The sequence below is a fragment of the Drosophila miranda genome, chromosome 2 (assembly GCF_003369915.1).
Source record: "Drosophila miranda strain MSH22 chromosome 2, D.miranda_PacBio2.1, whole genome shotgun sequence".
Taxonomy (NCBI): domain Eukaryota; kingdom Metazoa; phylum Arthropoda; class Insecta; order Diptera; family Drosophilidae; genus Drosophila; species Drosophila miranda.
Window position 1 is genome coordinate 18,223,618 of NC_046675.1, and position 23,829 is coordinate 18,247,446.

The 23,829-nt window shown below is 47.7% G+C and overlaps 2 protein-coding genes across 9 annotated transcripts in view; one reads left to right on the forward strand and one right to left on the reverse strand.

Annotated features, from left to right (window-relative positions):
- Nucleotides 1–23,829, forward strand: part of LOC108155829 (TBC1 domain family member 4) — a 27,215-nt gene continuing 3,386 nt past the window's right edge. The window contains exons 1-7 of one of the 8 annotated variants that reach the window (XM_017286934.2): nucleotides 1–106; nucleotides 1,066–1,370; nucleotides 9,516–10,040; nucleotides 21,120–21,895; nucleotides 21,976–22,131; nucleotides 22,725–23,612; nucleotides 23,681–23,823. In XM_017286934.2, the coding sequence (XP_017142423.1) occupies nucleotides 1,251–1,370; nucleotides 9,516–10,040; nucleotides 21,120–21,895; nucleotides 21,976–22,131; nucleotides 22,725–23,612; nucleotides 23,681–23,823 (2,608 nt within the window). In that variant the 5' untranslated portion in view covers nucleotides 1–106; nucleotides 1,066–1,250. Of the gene's footprint in view, nucleotides 107–137; nucleotides 404–1,065; nucleotides 1,371–9,515; nucleotides 10,041–14,506; nucleotides 14,624–15,625; nucleotides 15,719–16,169; nucleotides 16,459–21,119; nucleotides 21,896–21,975; nucleotides 22,132–22,724; nucleotides 23,613–23,680; nucleotides 23,824–23,829 lie in introns of those variants that run through there. The other 7 variants (XM_017286937.2, XM_017286935.2, XM_033388474.1 and 4 more) reach the window with 7 other exon arrangements.
- LOC108155833 (serine/threonine-protein phosphatase 2A activator) lies at nucleotides 4,425–5,876 on the reverse strand. Its single transcript, XM_017286943.2, has one exon. The coding sequence runs from the start codon at nucleotides 5,730–5,732 to the stop codon at nucleotides 4,467–4,469; it is 1,266 nt and encodes a 421-aa protein (XP_017142432.1). The 5' UTR covers nucleotides 5,733–5,876; the 3' UTR covers nucleotides 4,425–4,466.

Genomic DNA, 23,829 nt, shown 5'->3' on the forward strand with positions numbered 1-23,829 from the left:
AAACAAACAGCTGTTTTGCAATCGGAGCAACGACGCGCATTTGTTCAATTTATTCCCAACATTTGTCTATTTAATGTGATGAAGTAAATGCAGAATAAATTTGAATGTAAGTAAATGAGATCGGAAAAGCGAGAGACTAGTGCCGCGAAAAAACTTCTCAATGTCATGCAGGCGCTTGCGCAGTGCGTCCTCCTCGACGGTCGGCAGGACGAAGGACGCAGGAGAACTGTCAAAGTCGTAGAGCAAAGAGCAATCGAATCGAAGCCGTGCAAGGAAGTAGAACTTGTCTGCGGACTTTCCCGTGTTCATTTCTATATTCATTGTTGCAAATCGCTCGCGAGTCTGTGCCTGTGTGTTTGGACACAAAAGCATACCAACACAGAGGCAAGAAAGTAAACTATTGGTGCGTGTGCCTGTGCGTGTGTGTGTCTGTGGAAACCATAGAAGAGTAAAAAGTTTATGCAAAAGTAAATTCCAACATTGGCATTTTTAGGGGTGGACTCTGTCCCAGTCCGTCTCCCTCTCCCCGCCAGCTAGTGTGGCTGCTTCTGCTCCAGGTGGCGACGCCGCTGCCCCGTTTCCCCGTCTTCCCAATGAACGTGGGGGTGGCTGGTTTTTCCTCCTTCCTTCAACATCTTCTTTCACCCACTTAGTGCTGCTCTTCTGCCAAGCTCCAGCCCTCCACCGCCTCTGCGCCTGCCACTGTCTGTGTCCCTGCAAATGTGTGTGCATGAATATGGGGAAACAAAGACGGCGAGTGGCAGAAAAAAAATCAATACTGATAGTAAGTTTCGCTGCTCCCCTCGGATGTTACCCAGGACATCAGCACATACCCCCACATATCTCGTATCGTCTCAGACACACTCAAGTGGCGCAGTCAGGTGGCTGTTGTCCGCGAACTACCAGTCCCCCAGCACTCCCCCCACCCCCAGGACACTCCCGCTGGTGACTCATGCAAGACACGAACTTCGAATTCCATCAGCAACTCCCAAGTCCACGTCCGTCTCTGCCCCTACTGTGGGTCCATTAAATATTGATTCGGACTCTGCTTCCTCCACTCTGCAGACGGCACACGCAACAAAAACGATTAAAAAGCCATTTGCACAGCAAATAAAACGCAAAACATGTAACTAAATGGTCCGCAACTCGATTGGGCTTACAATTTTAACTCTTTACCGTGCGGCATCAGTGCGCAGAGTGCAGTAAAAATACGTAACACAGTTTGATTTTGAGCAAACCAAGGGAGCAAGATGAAAACGCGTCTCGTCTCACTCACTTATCGCGGCAGTGCATCCGTCGATCCCCGCTACTCGGCCTCCATGCTGCCTTGGACAATCAACGACATACGATCCACGGAGAGTTACACAAAGGTGAGTCCGACTGTTAGAAGGGGAAAACACGAGAATTATTATTATTACTTCATTGGGAGGCATAACAAGTGCATTCCAATCTTTTCCCTCTTTTCCACTGAACGTTGGTAATGACAAGTCTTACTTTTAAGAACTACTCGCGTAAAGTGTGCTATCTATCTATCTATCTATCCCGAAAACCTATCTGGAATTCAACCATTATTGTAGTCTGGGTTCTCCCCAACTTCGGTATCAAAGGGTACAGACGTATGCAGAATACATAATCCATTCAAGGCATTTGGTGTTCTTCGAACTCAAAGTGGAGCTACTGCTCCACAGATTACGAGCACTTGCTTTCTGTGAATGTGCGAATGTGTTTCCTGAAAATCCAATCCAATACCCAATCGCACCACATATGTATCTTCTCTACTCCTATATGTATATCGAAGTACTGGCATTCCTATCACTTTTGTGCCTTTGGCGCAATTAAAAGCAATTTGCAATTATTACGGCTCAGTAAATCAATTATGAGCCGTGAGAGACGGAAAGAGAGGCCGTCCGAAAAGCCAATGAAATTTAATTAATCATTTTGCGCTCCATGAAGGATGATTATTCCGATTGGTGACCCATTAGCCGGCGTTCCCTGGGGGTGGCCTGTGGGGTGTCCCTAAAAATACCACCAGGATAAACGATGACGGAAGAAACGGGCTCCAAAACTGATTCGGGGGTGACTCACACCTGTGCCAGGCATGGCCAGGGCACAGAAGAGATTACGCCGAGGTGTGGCACGTGAGGCAACAAGTTGGCCCCCCACCTCTCTTCGCTTAAGGCTTAAAATAGAAATCTAGGTGGCTTAACTCACACTTCTACGGTCCTTTAGAATAAACTGGAACTCAATTAAACAACATTTTGAAAGTTCAGCCTTCAAATATGCCTATGAAACGCACTGTAAGAACCACGCAAAGAGTCTGCCGTGAATACTCCGCCTTTCTTTTGTCCAGTTTGGCTTCATTCAGGGGCTTGGCAGCTGGCTGCGTGTTGCTGGGACCTGAAGCCCTGTTCGGCATTAAAATGAATCCGTTCTACGTGCCTGTGGCCATGCCCCGGAGGATGCTGTGGGGACTGCACCTGGCTTTGGCAATTGTTGTTGATGCTTATTGAATGTACCCGGACTTGGGGCTTGGGGACCGGTCGGAGCTTACCAAAACAGCCGGGGTGTCATATAAATAAACAGTTGGCCAGAATCAGGAGGGGAACGGGTGGTACTGCTATAATACGAGTACTATAACTATAACAACTATAATACGAGTACCTTCTGTACCTTTTGCAGCCTGGATATTATATCACTTTCGAGAACCATTAGCTCAGGCTCGAGTGACACTTTATCCGTGCTCTCGCAATCCACTTGGCCCTTGGTATTCCATGACTGACACTTTTCAGACTAGACTCCATAATTCGCTTCGTATTTTCTTGTTTAAATATTTACTCAAGCCTGCACACACTTGTTTATTCCTTGCTCCCTCTCTCTCTCTCTGCTGCATGTAAATTGACACTAAATAAACACGCACCTAGAAAGAAAAAAGAGAGACATCAAGAGAGATCTCGTGTGGAGGGAGGAGTGGGGGGGCAGAGGGCAGCATGAATGACAATGTTTGCCAAAGCTCCTCCCCTTCCTCCGTGTGGCTGCTTATTGCTTATTATGTTAAATAGCGCATGAAAATTATAACAGGCTGACTTCTTGGACGGTCGGACGGATGGATGGTGCAACCAACCAGCCCCACCCCCCCCCACCACAAGTGAGGCATGGTGCAAGTCTTATTTCAGCCAAAGGCAACAACATTCAAACATCCGAGGCTTGAGTGCAAGTTGCTGAATAAACATTTTGGGCTCTGCTTTCCACCTTTGGATACGTATCCGCCTGTGTGTCTTCGTATTTCTCGGGGTACAGTCTCGTATCGGTTGGCAATTGATGGATCCCGGCGGAGTGGAGTGGAGTGGTCCGGCGGGGTGTCGGGATACAACAGCTCAATAATTAATACTCTCAATACCTCTATTTTATTTTATTTTGCTGAGAATCACTTGGTTCAACATCTGGCGATGAAGCATCATAAGGCAAATTCTAAGTGTCGCTCGTCATGTGCCATGACGTGAAATAGAGGCGTCTTTGGGGCACCTCAAATAGTTTTTATCGCCGAATACGTATATTGTAAGACCTGTCGATTGGTGCAAAGAAATAATAACCACATGGAGGTCATCGTAGGAGGGTAGGAATCATGGATAAACGTATGTGGATAGCACAACATTTGTATCGTATCATCGTATATATCGTATTCCCTTTGGTGCTCTCAAATCTGACCATCTCTGAAGAGGTGCCTCCCTCTGGCGGCGGTGCCTTTCGGGTGGCAGGAGCAAAAGTCCCCCCCCCTTGTTGACGCTTGTTTCCATTCATTGACGTCACAGCGCGAGGAAGTTGTGGCAGGAAGGAGAGGTGGAGGGAAAAAGTGGGCTGGTTGCGGAATGGACGGGAAAGAAAATCAATACGTAGCTTGTTTCTCTTTCTGTTTCTGTTTCGTTTTCCTATTTTGCTTTGGCTCGCACTTTGATGACACTTTTGGTGCTTGTTTCGTGCCTGCTGCCTGCCGCCTGCTCCGGAGGGAAGTCACTCAAGTCCTGTTGGTTATCCGTTTTTGGCCAGAGTCACCTGACCCGTCCCGTCCCCCACTGTCTCCTCGTTCGTCGTCCACCGCCTTTTGCTCGGTGGCATCTGCCGCGGCATAAATGGTTTCGCACTTCATCATCGTCAGCTGCCCCGCCACTTGCACGCTCCACCTATCCCCCCCCCACTACTCGGCCGCCCACCCACTCCTTTCCGACTGGCTGACGTTTTGCGCCCGACGGGACTCTGTTTTGTGGTCTGCTGGTTTCCGGATCCGTGTTTGCCGCTCCCTTGGCATCGCTGCCACTCTGCGTACGAGTCGAGTCAGCAAATGCAGATGCAGATGCAGATGGGAGGCATGTGTGGCATGTGAGGCAGGGGAGCTGTTCCCCCGACTTAAAGCCCAAGAGAAATCCGGCTACGAACTGCAATCAATTTTATTTTTAGTCAAAAAGAAGGAATTATAAATGTTTGTCCGCAACATCATCCTTGGACGGGGAGCGTAGGTGGACACTCGCATCGGTCAGAGAGGTGTTTGTGGTGCCAGCAGATAGAATGCTCTCCGAGTCCTCGAAGTCCGGGGACGGAGGCGCGAACTTTGGCGCCGGCTTCTTGGGGGGTGCCTGGTCTGGGGCCTGCTGCCGCCGCTCCTCCTCGAGCTTGAGTTCCAGCTGGCGACGGCGCAGCGGGGACATGACTCCCAGCCTGGCGTGCTCCATCTGTCGACCCTCCGCGGCCTCGCTGAAGGGCATCAGCTTGCCGAATCGGATGTGTTGCATGATCTCGAAGTGGGCCAGCACCTCGTCGAGGTACATGAAGAGCAAGCTGCGGTAGATCTTGGCCCAGGAGGAGAGGGCGGCCAGGCTCCACAGCTGGCAGGAGTGCATGGCGAAGGTGCCCATCTTGGTGTCCGCCACGTGCCCGATGCTGCCGATCAGCAGGTACTCCGACCTGTAGCGGGTCATCACGTCTGCGTCGAGCATTTGCCGCGGCGAGAAGGGGGCCTCGTAGCTCAGCTGGGCCACGCCCCAGAGGAACGGCATGAACTGGAAGGTGTCCAGGGAGTAGGCTCCGTGGCTGCCGGCCGACTCCATGGTGTAGATCACCTGCAGACGCCGCACGAACTTCAGGTAGCGCGCGAAGATCAGCAGGGCCGAGGCGGCAACGTCCTCCTCCTGCAGGATCTGCGCCCGGAAGAGGGAGCACATGAAGAAGAGGAAGCTCAGCTCATGGCCGGTGCCGTAGTCGATCCTGGTGGAGTTCCCGAACGACCCGGACAGGTACTGGCCCAGCTCGTTCACGTATTGGCACTTGCTGGCGGGCACCGCCTTCTCCACCATCGGGTAGATGCCCCGGAGCATGCTGCGCGCCCACCGGCGGTAGGCCTTATTCCCCTGCTCAATGGAGCTGGCGAACGACGCCGCGTTGTCCACCATGATGGGGGGATTGTTGTGGATCATGGCCTCCAGCTGGTCGAAGATACCTGCCAGCCGCGTGATGGCCGGGCTGACCGGGAAGCCGTCGTTCAGCCGCAGGCCCTGAATCGTCGTGCTCACGGTGTTGATGTACGCAATCAGCTCGTGATATGCCTGAGAGACCTCCCACAGGTGCACGTCCTGCTGCTTGACTATCCGCGCCTCTGGCCCCAGGCTAGAGTGGCTGCAGAACTCGGTCATTAGCCTGATCTTGCCGGCCATCTGCGACTTGTTTCCGCATGTTTCCCCCATAGTTTGGGATGCAATTTGTATTTGTTATCTATGGTATGGATCAGATCAGATCCCTAGGGTATTGGTGTGTGTCAGTGCCGGTGCTGGGCTTTCCAGACTGAATCTGACTATTCCGAAATTTTCAGCTGTCAACACGAGCCACCTACTCGGTGAAGCAAAACAAAGTCGACCCCTTTAGGAGTCTCCTAAAAGGTGTCTTTCCGTCTGTTTCTATTGAAAGTCGCCCCTTAGTCGTCGGTTAGTCGCTGTCACTAATTAGTGATAGATTATTCATCTACGTACGTACTTTAATGCCTTAATAGAGACCTTTGAGGGCTTTAAATCAAGTAGAATTAAGGTAGCATACTTTTATGGGTCTACTTTAGCACTTTCTACTTTCATCCACTTTCACCCCAAAACTAATATAAGCCCCTATACTCTTCTTCAGTATCGGGTTAACGTTAGAACATAGCTAGGAGTCGTGGATCCTCGCTCGTTGCTATGTAGCGGCTTTTAGTTTTCTAGGGATCATCTAGGGACCCCTCGTTATTGGGATCTGCATTCACAGACAGCGTCCTGGGACACACCCTCCCACCATCCCATCGACATTCACTTGATACTCGATTGTTATACGATTGCCGGCGAAAGTGTGGATTCATGAGAGTTGAATAACAGGCATATTCGTAATCGTAAGCAATGGTAATTGGCCCTCCGTAGAACATGTTTGTGGAAGCCAGAGACCAGGTCTCTGGACCTGACCCTTTGCCAGTAGTATTTCAAGCGTGCAACCCGTTATTAAAGACGTCAGTGGCAGTAAAGCAAATGTAGTTAATGCAAATTATATGGCTACAGTGGGCCAGCAACAACGAACAAAGCTAAAACAGCCAACGGCCAGCGTCTGCTGCCGCATGGAGACACGGGCAAAAAACGGTTAAAATGTATAAATCACTGGGCGATAGCACGCGACGGCGACGGCGACGGCGACGGCGACGTCAACAGCAACGGCAGCGTCATTCAAATGAAAGAGACAGCAACAGCGACAGCAACAGCTGTTTCTGACATGGCGTCTAACTGCACTTTAGTGCGAATGGGTGGACGTGCGAGCTAGACGGCAATACTCGTATCTACGAAGCTACGAGAGGCCGAGGAGCAATCTAGAGATGGTCTCGTGCTCTGTACTGCCATATCGATTGCGCGATCGTGAGAGACACGGGATATTGTCTTTCAATTGTAATGATCCGATTGCGATTAGATGGGACAGTGTCGAAAGTCTCAAGTGCCTCAATTGATGGTCCGTGACTGAAAGCTCCGACCCACCCGTGTCCATCTCTAGGGCAAATACATGTGCATGCCCGTGTAATTTCATGTAGAATCGTGGCATTACCTTCCTTCAATTAGGCCTGAAGGTGACGCAGAGAGCGGTGGAGCGGGGGAGTTCAAAGTGGAGTTTAAAGAGGTCAAGCCGTCAATTGTTGTAGGGAAAAATGCCATATTACGTATACGCAGCGTGCGTCACAGTTTGCATTATATTCTTGACGCATTTCCATTTCAATGCGGCTGTTGTCCAGCACTGGAAGAACGAGCGAATGCAGGAGACATGTAGGATCCTCTTTATTTCCAGCCTTATTTGGGTACAGTTGAGTAGAAAAGTTGAGTATCCCTTTTCAGATTTCAATTTCCTTGTAATGAAAGTGTGCGTGGACGGAAACTGGAACAGAAGAAGAGATCAATCATTTACCATTTACCCGGCCCCTGGGCTCTGTCGACCCCCGGCAGAGCGACCGAATTTTCTGTGGGTGACGGCAGGCGATAGGCGCTCCTTCGTCAAGAGTCGAAGGAAATTAATTAAAATAAATTGTCACGGCCTCCACTTAACTGCTGCCATATGTGTGTCAGGCGTTTTCAAAATTTTAATTAAATGCCAAACGGTGAAACGAAACCCGGGACTGCCGGGGACTGCCTGGGACCCAGGCCAAGATTGCGGCGGCCCTAATGGCTACGAGGTTTCCAGGCAGCCAGTCATTAGGCGTGCTCCCGCAGCAGCTTTCTCAGAGGACATCAATTGCAGGGTTTTGGTTCTCCAATCTAAGAAGAAGGGTCAATGGAGTATCCTTACTCCCAACTACTAAAATACCAGGTCATCTGAGTTTCCTTATTTTCCTCTTTCCTTTGCCTTTGCCTTTTCCTTCTCCTTCTCCTTTTGATTGAGTTAAAAGTTTTCCGTTCTGTTTTTCTTAGTATTTAGTTTTCAGAGCTGACGCCCCCAGCCCAAGGAGCCCCCACGGATCCGCCCCAACACTCTACTGTGCTTTGATTTTAATTTAACTTGTTTCGATATTTAATTAGCGAAGGGTAAGATTTTATTCAAGGCAGTTCAAAGTCCATTAGAGAGTACACGGATGTTTTCTCGTTCCCCTTGGTACGCCGTGAACTAAATTGGCAAACAAATTCCCCGTACATCTAAAACCTTTGAGAACGCGAGACTGAAGGGGAGTCCCCTGCCGTCCTACCACTGCTGGCCCTCTGTGTTCGAGTAGGCACAATATACTCGTACTCGTACAAAGATCCCCAATGGGGCTAAAGAACATAACGACCTGCTTTTCTGCCGCCTACCTACAACATCGACACACCCTGCTCTGCCCCTGCCGCTGCTCTAAGCACACAACCCAATTTCCTTGCCCACATCCACACCCAGAGCCACAGCCACAGCCCACATCACCATCGCCTCCCGCTCATAGTTGTTGACACTCCCTGGCTACCAGGCTACCAGGCTTTCTGGCTTTCGTAGTTGTTAGCATAAAAAGGGGCCAAGAACAAAACGAAAACGTGAAAAAATGAAACGAAAATACAACCAGAAAATAATAGAGAAAGGCAGACCAGCTGATGAGGTGGAGGCGGATGCGGAGGACTCTACTCTGCCGGAAATGGAGCAGCGGCCATGTTGCCGCGTTGCCACGTTGCCGTGTTGGCAGGCATGTCACATTGTCATTGCTGCCTCCTTTCCCTTTTTTCTACTTGTGCAGGCAAGTATGTAAACTGATTAAAAAGAATTTAATACTGTTAATCTGCTTCGCCTAGTGGAAATGAAACGTTCTCACAAAAGATGCCATAACGCGGTTAATTCCCTCTAGTCGCTGCTCTGTTCACAAACGAAAGCAGAACGAGCGGGAACGTTGTGAGTCGCAGCTACGGCCGCGACTCTACACTTATACTCGATGCTCAGGCTCTCCCCCCTTTGTGGGGGCTGGGAAATACACTTGTAACAGTGTGATATCTCAAGAGTCTGGATACTCTTATAGGGACGGACGGACAGACAGGGCTCAATCGACTCGGCTATAGATTCTAAGCAAGAATTTATGTACTTTATGGGGTCGGAAACGCTTCCTTCTGGACGTTACACACCACCACTTTGCCCACAAATCTTATACACCCCAGTACTCTGCGATTACCGGCTATAAAATGGAGCTAAGAATACAGGAAATTACAAGGACTTACTTCGCGAATATCCGAGATTAAAGCTAACTTAATCTGCACCTCTGCTTTGGAGAGGCCTTTTAAATCTACAAATATGTATCTTCAGTCGTCCAGCATTTCTTCTTTTATATCAATTTGTATGTTTATGTCTCAATCCATTATTAATGTCAACCAAATTGTATATCAGATATCGAATAGAAGAAGAAGAAAGGATCTAATCCCGACTTCAAGCGCATAATACTATATACACCGAACCAATGCTTAATTCTGTGCTCGAGCCTGCGAAATATTTACATACTAATCATGTTGGTTGTCTTGGTTTTCTTGCAGCTATCGGTGGGCATTGAGAATGGCATACTCGAGTCGTACAACTCGGACTTTGAGCTGCAGTTCAGCCATCCCCTGAAGCACATCGTGGGCATGTGCCGCATCGTACACAAGCCGCAGGCCAAGAGCATCGGCAATGGGTTTCTCCAGCTCAAATCTGGCGCTGGCCAGGCGGCAGGCAGTGGCCCCTCCTGCGCCGCCACCGCCTTGATGCCTGGTGGCAGCTGCAGCAGCAGCAGCAGCTCGCTGGCCGCCAACGGACTGCGGCAAACCCTAACCGCGTCCACATCCTACGGCTCGCTCTCGTCCAGCGCGGCCTCCGCTTATCAGCAGCAGCAGCAGCAGGCGGCGGCGGCGGCGGCAGCAGTGGCAGCAGCGGCCGCGGCTGCTGATGGGAGTGGAGCGGCGGAGCAGTCGCAGAATTTCATGGAATTCCAAGGACCCATCACCGGACTGGTCTACTTGCTGAAGGATCCGAAGGATCCGCTGCTGCACATTTATCTGTTTGAGTGCGAAACCATCGAGGAGGTAAGTTCAGGGCCCACTCAAAGCCCGAGGAAAGCCAGATGAATGCCGGATGACGGATGGGAAAACTTGTCGACAGCCTGGGCCGACATTGTGTCAGTTGTGTGTCTGTGGTGGGAGCCATGTGGAATGCATGTGTGGGGACAGTTGGTGGACTTTTGAAATGCCCTCAAATGGAAATGTTTTTAAAAGTTACCACACAATAGTTTTCCATGGAAACTACTCGGATTAAATTGCACAGAACGGGGGAGGAAGCGCTCTAAGGCTCCTAAGCTCTAAAGGTTTTGCGGCTTTGTTTGTGGAACAATGGCTCGGGATGCCTAATGAGCGACGACTTCTGGTTCCAGAATCTACCAGATGTGAATTTCAAATTGCATTTCTCATTTTTAGTTGCGGTTTGTCTGAGAAGTAGTGGAGGCTGCAGAAGAGCGGGGATATCTACATACATACTATATTCCAAGGTGCATATTGTATTCCAGTGAAATGTAGACTTGTAGATTTATAAATCTTGTGAATGCAAATAGAAAATGGATAGAAAATGGATCTGCAATCAACGATTTTTGCTTTTTTGGTGGTGTGGTGCCACTCACACGCGACTCTTCGAGACTGTCTTCTAGGGATGTTAAATATTGGTATATAATGAATACTGATATATTTATATATATTTTTTTTTAATAATATATTTGTTGGTAACATTTTTCCTTGCTCGGCGGAAAAAACAATACTTTTTACTTTTCTAAATATCATTTAATATAGATATTTTTGTGGGATAGGTATAAAACGAAAATAAGATATTTTCCATACTTATCAAATATCAAAAACCTTCAAAGAGGTTACAAAGAGGTGACAGACAGTGCACTCTCAGTCACATTCGTTCGAAGTGCGCTCTCATCACCTCGCTGCTATACGCACTCTCCTACCAAAAGACAAGAGTAACGGACAGACAAATGGCGGTGACAAGCGACACAGGAAGCAACGGAACAGCAGAGGCTGAGAACAATCTCGTAGTCAGTTCATGCACCGATATTACAACATATACATATTTGAAGAGATGATATTACCGACCATATTACGACCAACCAATATTCCATGATTTCGGGCTGTCACCTAGAAGTGAAGCACTAGCTTGTACACTAATTTATACTCTGATTCCGTAAAGTAGCTAACGACCCACTAGTTAATGACCCAGAAACTGAAATAAAAACATTTTTCCATGTTGTTAACAAATTACTGAGCTACAGAACATGCGAACGGCGAGGCGAGCTTCTGCCACTGGAGTCGCAGTCTTCCGCTTCGTGCCCGGAGAAAACAACCGAATACTGTGTCCATCCAATAACTGGTTCAACGCTACAACGATCTAGATCTGACCCCTTTTCCTTATCACGAAACCCTCATGGGCGTGTCCTCTTCATTAGTCACGCCATAAAATGACTTCCGCTTGCCTTTCTAATCAAAACCTTAGGTCGTAGGACTGTGCGGCAGTGCCAAAAGCTCAGCTCCTGCTACAACACCCACCCAACAGGCTCCACATATGTATGGGGATGGCTCATCGAGTTGTATTGCTGTGTTTATTGATCAAATGGGTTGGACAATGTATGTAGAGTAAACTAAATCCCGTTCGCTTCGTCTCTTCAAGCCTGTATCTTCTCTGTTGGTATCGACGTTGATGGAGCTACCAGGCGTGTAACACCACCCACCGTAGAGCTCACAGCTCGTCACAGCTCGATGCTGCGAGTCATTAGAAGTACTCGTACTCCTCCGACTACGAATATGTGTATATTTGAGTAAAATCCGACCAGTTAAGAGAACTATATGCCAGATTGATGTGAAATCGATTTCGCATGCGTTTTTTTTTGTTATTTCACCTTTTGTGATGCGTGTACCATAAATATAGGACATCGAATTATTTGGCATATATTTTTTTCATTGAACGCTTTTCCACTTCATTTAAGCGTAATTGCTATGGATTTTGCATGTGTTGTGTGTGTGTGCGGGTCCTGTTGTTGCCTCGTTGCATGTCAAAAGCGCTTTAAGCCATGTCCGGATGGCGGCCTCTTCCCCCTTTGCCATGGGAGTTGGCCTGTGTTTTGGCATTGATGTGGACCCCGTCTGGTTGTTGACTGCGAGGTCTCGGTGGGTGAGAGTTCGCGTAGTTCGCAGAGTTTGGCCCCGATCTGTGTCTGCTGCCTGAAATGCTTTCAGCTGCTTGGCTATCAGATGGCAACTGGGTCACATAACTTGTTTGACTTTAACTGGGTTCCACAGGGGATATAAATATCAATTGCTTAAGCAAAAAGGTCCAAAGAAAAGGCGTGATAAGCTGAGCACACCTCGACATAAATGCCCAGCCGTCCCTCTGGATACACGCCACCAACTGAGGCACTAATTGGTGCCATTAGGCGGTAAGATAAACGCACTTAACTGCCATCCATACACTCCTTCCTTTCCACCCGGAGGGAGCGAAGAGCGGGCAAACCCCTAGGAAAATGCAGGAAGAGGGAACCTGATGAGCAGGGCATACTTCTGGGGAGCAGGCGCATATGTGCTCCAAAGCAGCTGCGGCACTTCAACCACATCATAGGCTCATAAATATTTAAGGGCTCAGCCCCGCCCCGCCCAATTTTCTATTCTGTTTCGCTACTGGAAACGGTTGGGACCTGTCCCGGTTAGCAGGCGGATCCGTGCCTTGTCCTCTGCTAAATGACGCGTGGCGCAGAGGTGCCATTCGCCTGTTTAAACTTTGGGCTACCCACCTGGTTCTGGGCAGGACCTAGGACCCAGCCGAGAGTTCAAGGCCTGGCCATCTCGGTTGGTCCTTTCCTCGAGTGGGTTTGCATCCTGTGTCCTGACCGTCAGCAGTTTGAAGACTGCACACAGAAAAGGGCTCAAACCGACTCAGACCTTTTTTGGTAGGAATTCGAGTATACTCGTACCATATCCCGTGTACGGCGTACACGCTCTGGCCGCTTCTTGACGAACAACTTGGCACAAAGAAACTTTTCGTAACTAAAGTTCAGAGCTGTAGGGAGGTGGGAAGAGGAGCACGTTCTTTCTCACTTTTATTTCCTCGTTGAATCCCTCCCATTGAATAGGGACGTTCGAAGAACTTGGAACCATTTAGGAATAAGAAAGTACTCCTCTATGATTCGATTATATTCGCAGCTCTGCTGCCTGGCTTTTTAGACTGATTTCAGTTTATTCGTTGACTGGTGAGCCGTTCGATGGAAATTTGTTAGGCTTGGTAAACTTTTTGCCACTAAAAGATGTTCCACTGCATCTGAACAAACACTTCGATTGCTGAAGAACTGATATTTTATTGGAATTAGATACAAAGACCTCTTTTTAAGATACTATGTTTTGTTAACATGTTCTTCCCTGATTCAACTGATTTCCAACTGATTCAACAACGATATCATCTTTAGACCATAGTCTTGTTATTCTTAGAAGGCTGTAGTGCAACTCGACCACTAATGCGCATTTCCGCCAAAACGAATATTAAAAGTCAAGAAAAAACCGATTTCCATATACTTTTGTCCCGATATTATTTTGTGAATGTGCATGGAAAATGAACACTGAATATTTTATATAGAGTCTTGCAATTTCTTACCCCAGCCTCAGTACCAATGTAACGTCAGGACATTTTTTGGCTTCAATCTTTAAAACCGTACATTACAGAAATCTGTATATTTAAGCTTTTAATGGAATTTAGTACTCCTGCTGAGATTTCCTTCTATAGAGTGCAGGGCATTCACCTAGGATGTGCTGCTATGTTTCGTGCTCCTTCTCCCAGAGTGCCCTGTAAGATATGCCTGGTAGCTCCGAGTGCTTCTTCTTGATGTTCCTGGCCTCTCCCGCCATGGCCATGACAATAAATATTCTTGATCAGCCTCGGATCACTTTCAGTCTGTGCGTCTGTTTCTTTTTGATTTAATCACTCCCTCTCTCCCGCTGTAAGCAATGGATCGAGAATCCTTATAGCCACCACAGAATATAATATTGGCCTCGTTTGTATGAAGTTACATAGATATTAATTATATTTTTCAACGAAATGTTGATTGAACCCTTGACGTCGGACAACACAACGGATTATCGATTGTGGATCCGCTGATTGCCGTGTCCCCAAATTTGAATTCCATGTGCAAATGGCAGATGGCTGACGGTGTGGCTGTGAACGGGGGGGGGGACGTGTGTAATTTATGATTTTATTTACCACGTATCAAGTATTCGCAGCGTTGTCTCCCTTTCGCTTTCCATTGCTCTTTCTCCGCATGTTCCTTCACTGCCCTACTCTCTGGCGCTCTCCCATTCGCTCTCACCGCTGTAGCTGTGGCTTCTTCGATTTCGCATGCGCAGGTCGCTTCATTCATTCAGTTGTTGCCTGCTTCGGCTGTGGCTGTGGCTATGGAAGTGGCTGTCGCTGTCGCTGTCGCGTTGCTTGGCTGGGGATCTGCTGCTGCCCTCAGTCGTCTGACGGCAATCGAACCGCGTGCGCGCTCCGCTGTGAAGGCGGCGACAGCTCCCCCCAACGAGAGTGCTGGCAGAAAAAGCTAAAAAGCTGATGTGAAACTACTTATAATAAACATATAGTAAATAAATACGAGTTACTGGGCGCAAACCGGGCTAAAGGCATTACCATTGTTCGCTTCAACGAATTGCTGGAACGAACACAAAAAATAAACTTGATTTTAGAGCTGGGTGCACAAAACCCCGAACAAAAAATGCAAAAAAGTGATTAGCAAATAAAAAATCGAAAACAGAACGTATAGAAAACAAAAATAAATCGGTTACTGAAACACACCAATAAAAATAAAATCCATAGCAAAATACATATGCATACAGATATATTAATTATACATCCAAACACTTTTCGGTCTGCCTTGAGATATCCACAATTTTCACATTCTTCGCACAATTGAAATGCCACTTGAAGACCATAAACAAATCAATTGAGACTCGCTCACGTGGAGTCGAAGCTGGACCGGATCCAACATAATCCACGGGCTACGGTTAAGAATGACCTTCGACCTTGCATGAAGTTCTCTGGGCTTCTCAATAGGCTTTCATTGTCCCAAATATCGTACGAGTACTCGTATAACGGCTATCCGCAAAGTGCCTTTCGCAAACATCTCGACATCGAAATCAATTCGGACGCCAAGCAAAGCAAAGCGAGACCCAAAGCAAAGTCAATTAACGCGACAATTAGCAGAGGCGCGAGATAAAGATAGAAGATAGATGGATAAACAAATGCACATAGTACTACTACTACATACATATGTACATATGTATATCTATATATACATTTATAAATACACACTGACATTGTATTGTAGGAGAATGTATTATTATCGGTGCTTGTTCCCGGTACTCCCCTGAGCCGGAGGTTCTAGAGACAACTGCAGCTCTGGGAACCTTTTTAATTATAATGATTTATCGGGCAGCCAAGCGCAGATGACAGTACTTTGACCCTTCCGTCCCTTCTCTGTCTCCCGATCGGCCCATCGGCCCATCGGCCCATCTCCCTCTCTCTCACCAACAGCTGATCCGTTGGGCCGACAACTGTTTGTTCGAAATTCGAAAATACTTTCGTTAGTCGCGGGAATCTGTTGGCTATCGAAGCACACTCGGTTCGCATTTGTCACGGGCCTTGATGGTCATTTCAAAGTAAATGGGCATCGTGTAAGGTCCGTTATATGTAGTGTAGTGTAGCGTGCCCCGAGCGAGTAGTCTTTGGCTCACTGAAAGGGGGAGGGGGTGTGTGATGTACATATGTGGATACATATAATGTGATGATAATTCAAAAATATCTGATAATAAAAGAATACAAAAATTGGCCATTGACAAAGTGTGAGGAAAAAAGAATAAAAAGCAGTGTTCTCTTTTTCAAATTAGCTGTCAAAAAGTGGTGTTAATATTATTCATCAAATATAAAGTGAATTATCGAAATAAAAAGTTCAACAAAATGCAATACAGCAAATAAAATGAAATACATAAAATATAATAATTATTAAATTAAAACGATATAAAAAAGCAACAAATGAATCAATTCACAGTGTCACAGCTTATGTTTAATACAAATTAATTACAACACTAATAACAAAATAAATAAAATATGTTTAAATATTCTTGAAACAGCTTCATCATTTTACGAACTTTTCTATAAAAAAAAAAGACTATTTTTACCATGGAAAACTTGTGATATTCACTTATACGTAAACTTTGACCTCGAACCAGAACAAGAAACACGCTCAAAATAGAACCTTGTGATAATAAGCTGCTGCGAGAGTTGCAAGTGTAAGTTGGGGCAGGAATACAGACGCGGCGGAGGATCAGCAGCTTCAATATGTTTACTGTGCCGTTCCACCGGGACACCATCCTGACGACCTCGGTCAGCGATGCATCGGTGCTCAACAAGAGCCGGGCCGTACGTAGAGATTCAGATCCAGATTCAGATCCAGAACGGAGCTAATCCGTTCAATTGATTTCAATTCGCCTATGTTTTTATTTTTGTTTTACTTCATGTTGGTTTGCCTCTGTGTGCCGTCTTATGCAATGGCTTTGTTATGCATGCACCGCCGTGATTCGATTTGATTGCATTGTTCTTTTGTTCCCAACTAATTGCAGCGTTTAGGCCAAGCTAAAAGCTAGCTCTCTCTCTTACCTAACCCTGGCTTCCACTTGTCATTAATTGATTTACCCTTGAGGCGGTCCAACCCTCTGCCACGGTCCACCGTTTCCACAACGCTCTGTAGATGTCGTTTCGTTTCCCCATTTCCCTCCACTTTTCATGGATCTTATTGAATCTTAAGAGAAGAGACAATTCCGAGGCAAATGCTTTGAATATTCCATCTTGGGCATTACCATATAAAGTGTTTCTGTGTACATTTTCCATCCTATCCTGCAACTTCTCATCAAATTAAATTCCTCGCGCGTGCCAAGTGGCCGAAGGGTCGAAGGGTCGAAGGGTCGAAGAGTCAGCCAGAAAAAGTTTCCTCTTGACCATGGCCATGGCGGCCTGCTGGCCTGCTGGCCTGGCCCTGGTGTCTAAAAGAGCGTCACAATTGGGAAAGGGGAAAGGGAAAGGGGAAAGCTGCTTTTGTAGCTTTAGCTTTTCCGCTGACTTGACTTTCCTGTTACCTGCCAAGGGGCTTCACAATTTGTTCAACATCCCATTACATTGGTGTTATTTTTCGCTCGAGCTAAGGAGTTGCAAAAGCTTCAAGTGGCTTCAAAATATTCGTTTGCCTAATGCTTTTTTGTAGAGCCCATTGTAGAGCCCATTCGATTTGTATTCTCCCTCTCGATAAACCGGTCACAAATTCGAATAGTCGAATAGTTAAGAGCACAAAGTTGTCTACGAGGGAAACCAAGCGTCAATGCAATTTGATAGAAAACCATAATTCAAGCTACGCTCTGGAATATCACATTAGATTCCAGTACACAAAGTCCAACATTCAATCGAAGTGGCAGGCACCGATTCTCGGATTAGTGAAAAAAAATATCGCATTTCGGCAGTTGTTGTACTCCCAATACATGTGGCACTCGTGAGCTGAACGTGGTTTTTGTTTATTCAAATGGCCCGGAACAAATCGCTCCTAACCCAAACCGGACAGAACCCGGCAGCAGCAGCAGCAGCGGGACAAATTGGCAAGGAAACGCATTGCATAAAGTCTTGACCTTAAAACGAGTCTATATTGAATGTAAACAAGCTCGTTAGAGGTTTGCCAGCACTTGCAATGCCCCTGTTGCTGTCCATTGTCGTCAAATTGAGTGGTCCTCTAGACTTAGGACTGGGACTGGGTTCCAGGGGGCTCCGCTCCAGGGAGGACAGGTGCTGCCACTCTTTAAAATGCCAGGTTTTGCTATTCACTAGGCACCCGGGCACTACAGTTTTCCAACTGCATAAAAGCCATAAAGCAACAAAGTCTAGCTCAAGCGGCAAAAAAGATGCCACCAAAATGCTGACGCGAAACATTTAATTCTGTAGATTCTGTCGATTCTGTCAGATACATATTCGAAAGGGGAAGAGCTCCATCTACTGAACGACAGACAGTAGCCAGTGGGTCGCTCGCGAACCTTTCCGAACTTGATTGGTATAATTTGGTTAATATCATCATACTACATTGTGCTAGGTCTAACGTTGGGTTGCAGTGCAGCTGCTGTTGTAACTTAGACATGTTTGCATGAGAGTTTATCGTGAAAGGAACTCAAAAGCTGCAGGTCAGTAATAGACTTTGGATAAATTATACGTTTCCATCTCAGGTTTAGCTCAGGCTTACAGCTTTCCACTTTCAGCTTCATAGTGGAAAATCAAGTTGGATTTGAATTCAATTATTAGTATTGTCTCTCCGGATCTACGCCTGAACCACTGGAAACTTTTTCCTCCTCTGTGCACTTTGCACGCAGTGCACTTTTAATAAATTATTAATTATTATAGTCCCATTTTTCGTTAATAGACGCAAAAATCCCTACTAAATGTACATTTATACCTTTGTTCTTCTATAGAAATCGCCATAAATAAATGAAAGATTGTTCACATGTATTTTATTGTTTGTTTGTTGTTTTCCGCTAAATTACATCACTCACATCACAAGTAAAGGGCATGTGCAGGTCATCTTGTAACTGCGGTTTGTTAACAGTTTTTGCTTTTTCAGTTGCATTTCCTGTCTGTGGGCTTTAAATGGTTTTCAGTCCGGGCTGGGGAGGTCGGGACGCCAAAATGTCATAAAATCGGTGGAGCTTATATGTAAGCGCGTGCAAATCGCCTGTAAATCGCCTCTAATTTGACTTTGAATTTGAGTTTGTTGGCTGGCATTGGGGCTTGTCAGGGCGGGGGTTTTTATACCCGATACTCAAAATGAGTATAGGGGTATATTAGATTTGTGGTGAAAATGGATGAGTGTAGCGTCCAGAAGGAAGCTTTTCCCCCTAAAGTATATATATTCTTGATCAGCATCAATCGCCGAGTCGATAGAGCCATGTCTATCTGTCCGACTGTCCGTCCCTATGAGCGCCTAGTGCTCAGAGACTATAAGAGCTAGGGCAGCGACATTTTGTATCCAGACTTCTCTGATATGTCACTGTTACAAGTGTATGATGAGGATGAAAATCTGTGGCATCCACAATTTTGAATGACCATATCTACCAGATTGCCGAATCTGGATCAGATCGGATCATTATTGAAACCAAAAGGAGTAAACCAGTTTACAGTGTCTCTTTCGCACGTACTCTTTGTGGTGTTTGGCGGAGGAGAGCCATCAGGTATAAATGTAGAGTTGCGGTCGCAGCAGCAACTCCCAACGCTACCCCTCGTTTCTGTTCTGTTCTGTTTTGTTTCGGAGAGGCCGAGTACTGTTGATTTAATATGAATGTTTAACAGTAAAAGTATTGTAATAATAAAAAATGTCGCAAACACGTAAAACGAGGAAAAAGACAAAGGCGTCGAGTGAAACGCGATGCGAACGTGACGTTCAATTGGATTCCTGCGAGCGTTTCTGCATTATTTATGTGTAGTGCTTGTTTTCGTAAACAAAAATAATAAAATAATAAAAGGGAAAAAAGAAATATGTATACTGCCAGGCACTACTGGCGCACACTTTGGTTGTCAAGCGTGCCACAGAAATCTAAATAGATATATAATATATGTATGTACATATATAGGGTACATAATACCATGTGTATGTACAGATGTGTCTTTTGGTCAATTTTGGCCCGCACATGACGTCACGATCACGATCACTCGGCGAGTGGCTGATCAACGCGACGCTTCTATGAAGGAATCGATTCTGTTCCTCGTATCCCCAAAAGAGCAGAAGTAAAATTGAAATCAATTTAGGATGATAACTATTTCGTTCGTTTGCTTAAATTTGTGCCTTAAAATTGCTGATAAATGACAATTAGTTGTATGTATCTTCGGGATACATACATATACGAAACGCATCTGACAGACAGCTGCATGCCCCGAGAGTGGGATGGCATTGGACTTTTAACTTGCTGGCAGCCGCTGCAATCATTTTTGGCAGCTTTTCAATGAACCCAAAATGGGGCAAGGGGGCAGCATGAGGGGGCACCGCTGCACCGCTCTCTGAATGAACAGCAGAGAGAAGATCCGACCATCACGCCGGCAGCAGCTGATGCATCCACTTGCAGCACGATTACACTGGGCCTACAGGCAATATAGGGGAGGCACAAGGGAGGCCCCCAAGAACGGTGGCAGAGCAGAGCAGAGCAGACGCGATGTCTGCGCCATGAGCAGTGAACATGATCACTGAGTCACGGAAGATGCTGACGAACCCATTCTTAAGAAATTCAAATTCGAGTACAAGTAATCGCCCAAGAGTGCGTCCTGCCCTTAATCAGATATGTATCCATATAGAGCAGCAGTATGCACGCTTTCTGAATCTGGGAGCAGTCCCTCAAAAAACAACCCATTCGGCGAGACCCGAGTCGAACAACAACGTCCCTGTCATCCACACGACATATAGCCTCGGTCCCAGTCTCGAGTCCAGCATTAATGTTCGCCTTGTCATGCACACGACATGTATTGTGTTTTTCCCTTCGCGGGCATTCTCCTTTGCACTCTCTGTTTGTGCCTCTGGCTGGCGTCGGTTGTCACAGAATAGATCTCTGATCACTGGGATCAGTTGAGAGCAAGGACGTGCCCAACATTGACATTGGACATTACTGAGGCAGTATATTCCAATAGATTCTAAGCGCAATTTGCATACGTCTTTAGTTTATTAGAAACTGAAATGGACTAATGGATTATTAATTTCACGTTATGACAGGAAACCACTTATGGTCTGGCATGGGTTCATGGCATTCGGTTAACTTTTGTTCGATTAAACATGGTCATAGTGGGTTCTAGTCGGAGGGATAGTGGAGGAGAGAGTGGAGGCAAGTGGGGCAACCACCCAGTCATCCATTAAACTGTGAGGGGAATTGAGGAGACATAGACTTTCTTCTTGTATTGAGGGCACGTGGAAACTGGTCCCATCCTAATCCTAACCCCAATCCCAATCCCAATCCCAATCCCAGATAGCTATCAATTGAGTGACTCACGAGTTCTGGCCGTTCCGTTTGCAGATGGCCGAGCTGATGCACCAGATGCGGGATCCGGCCCACACTCTTGGCGGCTCGGTGGGCAGCATTCCGCAGACGTTGATTGGAGGCGCCGGCGGAGGAGCAGGAGGACACAGCTCCTCAAATGGGTCCCTGACCGGGATTCACGCCACACCTGCGACGAACCTGAAGATGAGCGAGGCCATGCGGCAAGCCCAGCACGATGCGAGTCCCAATCCGATCAGCTCCAAGATGAAGGCCTCCAAGTCGTACACGCACGGCCTGAGCAGCTCCTCCGGCACGGTGAACATTCCCACATCCACCTCGGCGCAGAGCAACCTCTCCCTGCTTGCGGACATCTCGCCAAACCATACGCACTTCTTCGAGGTGATGTACGTGGGCAAGATTCGAGTGTCCCAGAAGCGGGTGCCAAATTCCTTCATCGACGACGCCCTACCCAAGTTCAAGGCGTACGACGCGCAGCGTCTGCGGCTCCTGCAGAACCGCAAGATGTCCCTCAGCAGCGAGGGGGGTGTGGGCATCGAGGCCAAGACCGTCTCAAGTAGTCTCAAGAGCCACGACCTCAAGGAGGAGGATGAGGAGCAGGAGCAGCAGCAGCAGCATCAGCATCAGCAGCCAGAGGAGGAGCCCCCGGGAAGGCCCCTAGTGCAGCTGCAGCTGACAGGCGCTGAGGAGGGGGCCGCGCCGCGTCCCCTCGAGGAGAACAAGGAGAACAAGTCGCCCGAGAAGCGCCCTTTGCTGCGCGGCCAGAGCCAGATTGAACTAGGCCACAAGGAACAGTAAGTAGCCAGCCCCTCAAGTACTTTTCCCCTGACATTTCGCCCAAAACTTCTTTGTCATGCCAAACCTCACCTCCAAGGCAAACCGAGGATAGCCAGCCGGAAACGCCCAATGTCATTGTTAATAAGCAGCCCACGCCGCCCAGGGACCAGGGCGCGGCATCAGCCAGTGCTTCTGCTTCGGCAGCTGCCCCAGTTGGCCCCAGTCAGCTGCATCCCAATTATGCGCTGGAGAAGTAAGTGGCCACCCAGTAGTCCAGCAATCCCGCCGCATGATTTGCATACTTTGATTCGCTTTTTCGTTTACCAATTATTCAGTGACCTTCCATACGCATTGCGGTAACAATTCAAGTAATAAATGCTCAAAGAAACTACGACTATGTAGCTAGACTATGTTACTATGTACATATATATCCAATATTTACATGCGTACTATATACTATATACGGCTATATACTAAAGACGCCAAAGCGAAAAGAAATACATGTCGCGTGCATGACGAAGTCACTCTTGTTGCTTGTTTCGCGCCCAAATTATTGTCGAAATATGGTTGAATAAATCTGTTTGAATATTGAATATATGTACAGTTCGCATGAGGTTCATCACTCTAGTGAAGGTATGAAGGCCACCGAATATATATGTAGATGTAGACCTAGATTTCTTGGTTCCTTTCTTCTTTTTCGTTTATTTCGCCTGCCTAGCAGCACCCATTGCCTCTATTTAATCGCATGACGCCACAGAATGCACATGCACCCCTCCCCAGTTAGAGGCTAGAGGCTAGTGGCCCTTAGTGTGCATCTCGTTGACAAAATTAATCCATCCATTGCAGCATACCAAAGCAGAGGGATCGCTCCGCCTCGCAGGGCTGCATCCCGCCGTATGTGGAGCAGAACCGCACGATGGTGTTCCTGGTGGGACGCTGCGATCTGCGGCTGATCTCGCCGGACCGCAAGCAGGTGCTGCTCTACAAGGACTTCAAGGACGTGGCCAGCTGTGTGCACGGCCAAAAGTCGCTGGACCACTTCGGCATCATTTGCCGCGAGCTGAATAACGAGGGCTACATCGGGTACGTGTTCAAGTGTCAGTCGGAGCACGTGTGCGACGACATTGTGGCAGCCATCGCCCAGGCCTTCGACACCTGTGCGGAGCAGAAGAAAAAGCAGGAGACGCAGATCTTCAGCTGCGAGCATTGCCCCATGTTGTGGTACCACAAGCTCTGCACGGACGTGGAGGGGCTGTCCGAGAAGAAGACACAGGCCCTGATCCTGCGTCGAATCGAGACCCTGAGCGACGATGAGCAGGAGATCGTGTGGGCCAAGTTTTGTGGCTCCGAGAAGACCAATTCCCCGGTGGCCGAGCAGAACCAGTTCCTCATGATGCTTTTGCGTGCCCACTGCGAGTCCAGACAGCAGCGGCATGTACACGACACCGCGGAGAACCGCTCAGAGTTCCTCAACCAGTATCTCGGCGGCAGCACCATCTTCATGAAGGCCAAGCGCTCCCTGACCAACTCATTCGATAATCTCTTGAAGCGCAAGCCCTCCAAGGACGACATTGCCGTGCCGCCCCACAACCTGCGCGACATAAGGGAGGGCTCAGCTGAACCCCTAGGCACCGAGTCGCCTCCGGAGGGCTTCCGATCTCGCTCGAACACCGTGGGAGCGAGTCCCAGCAACAAGCCCACCGCCGATCAGCTCAAGAGCCCCATGATGGACATGTGAGTAGAGTCATTCGAAACTTTCACTGATTGTCCCACTGATGGCAGCCTTTCTGATCCGCGCGCAGATTCATCAAGGTGGGCAACAGCCCCAAGGAGGCAGAGACACATCAGGGCTCCTGGCGGCAGGCCATCCTCAACAGCGTAGTCACCCCCTCCAAGGGGCTAGACAGCGAGGTGCCCACTGAATTCCTGTCGCCCATGCGCAAGCGTAAGT

Coding starts and splice junctions, on each gene's coding strand:
- LOC108155833 (XM_017286943.2), bottom strand. CDS start 5,732: ATGGGGGAAACATGCGGAAACAAGTCGCAGATGGCCGGCAAGATCAGG.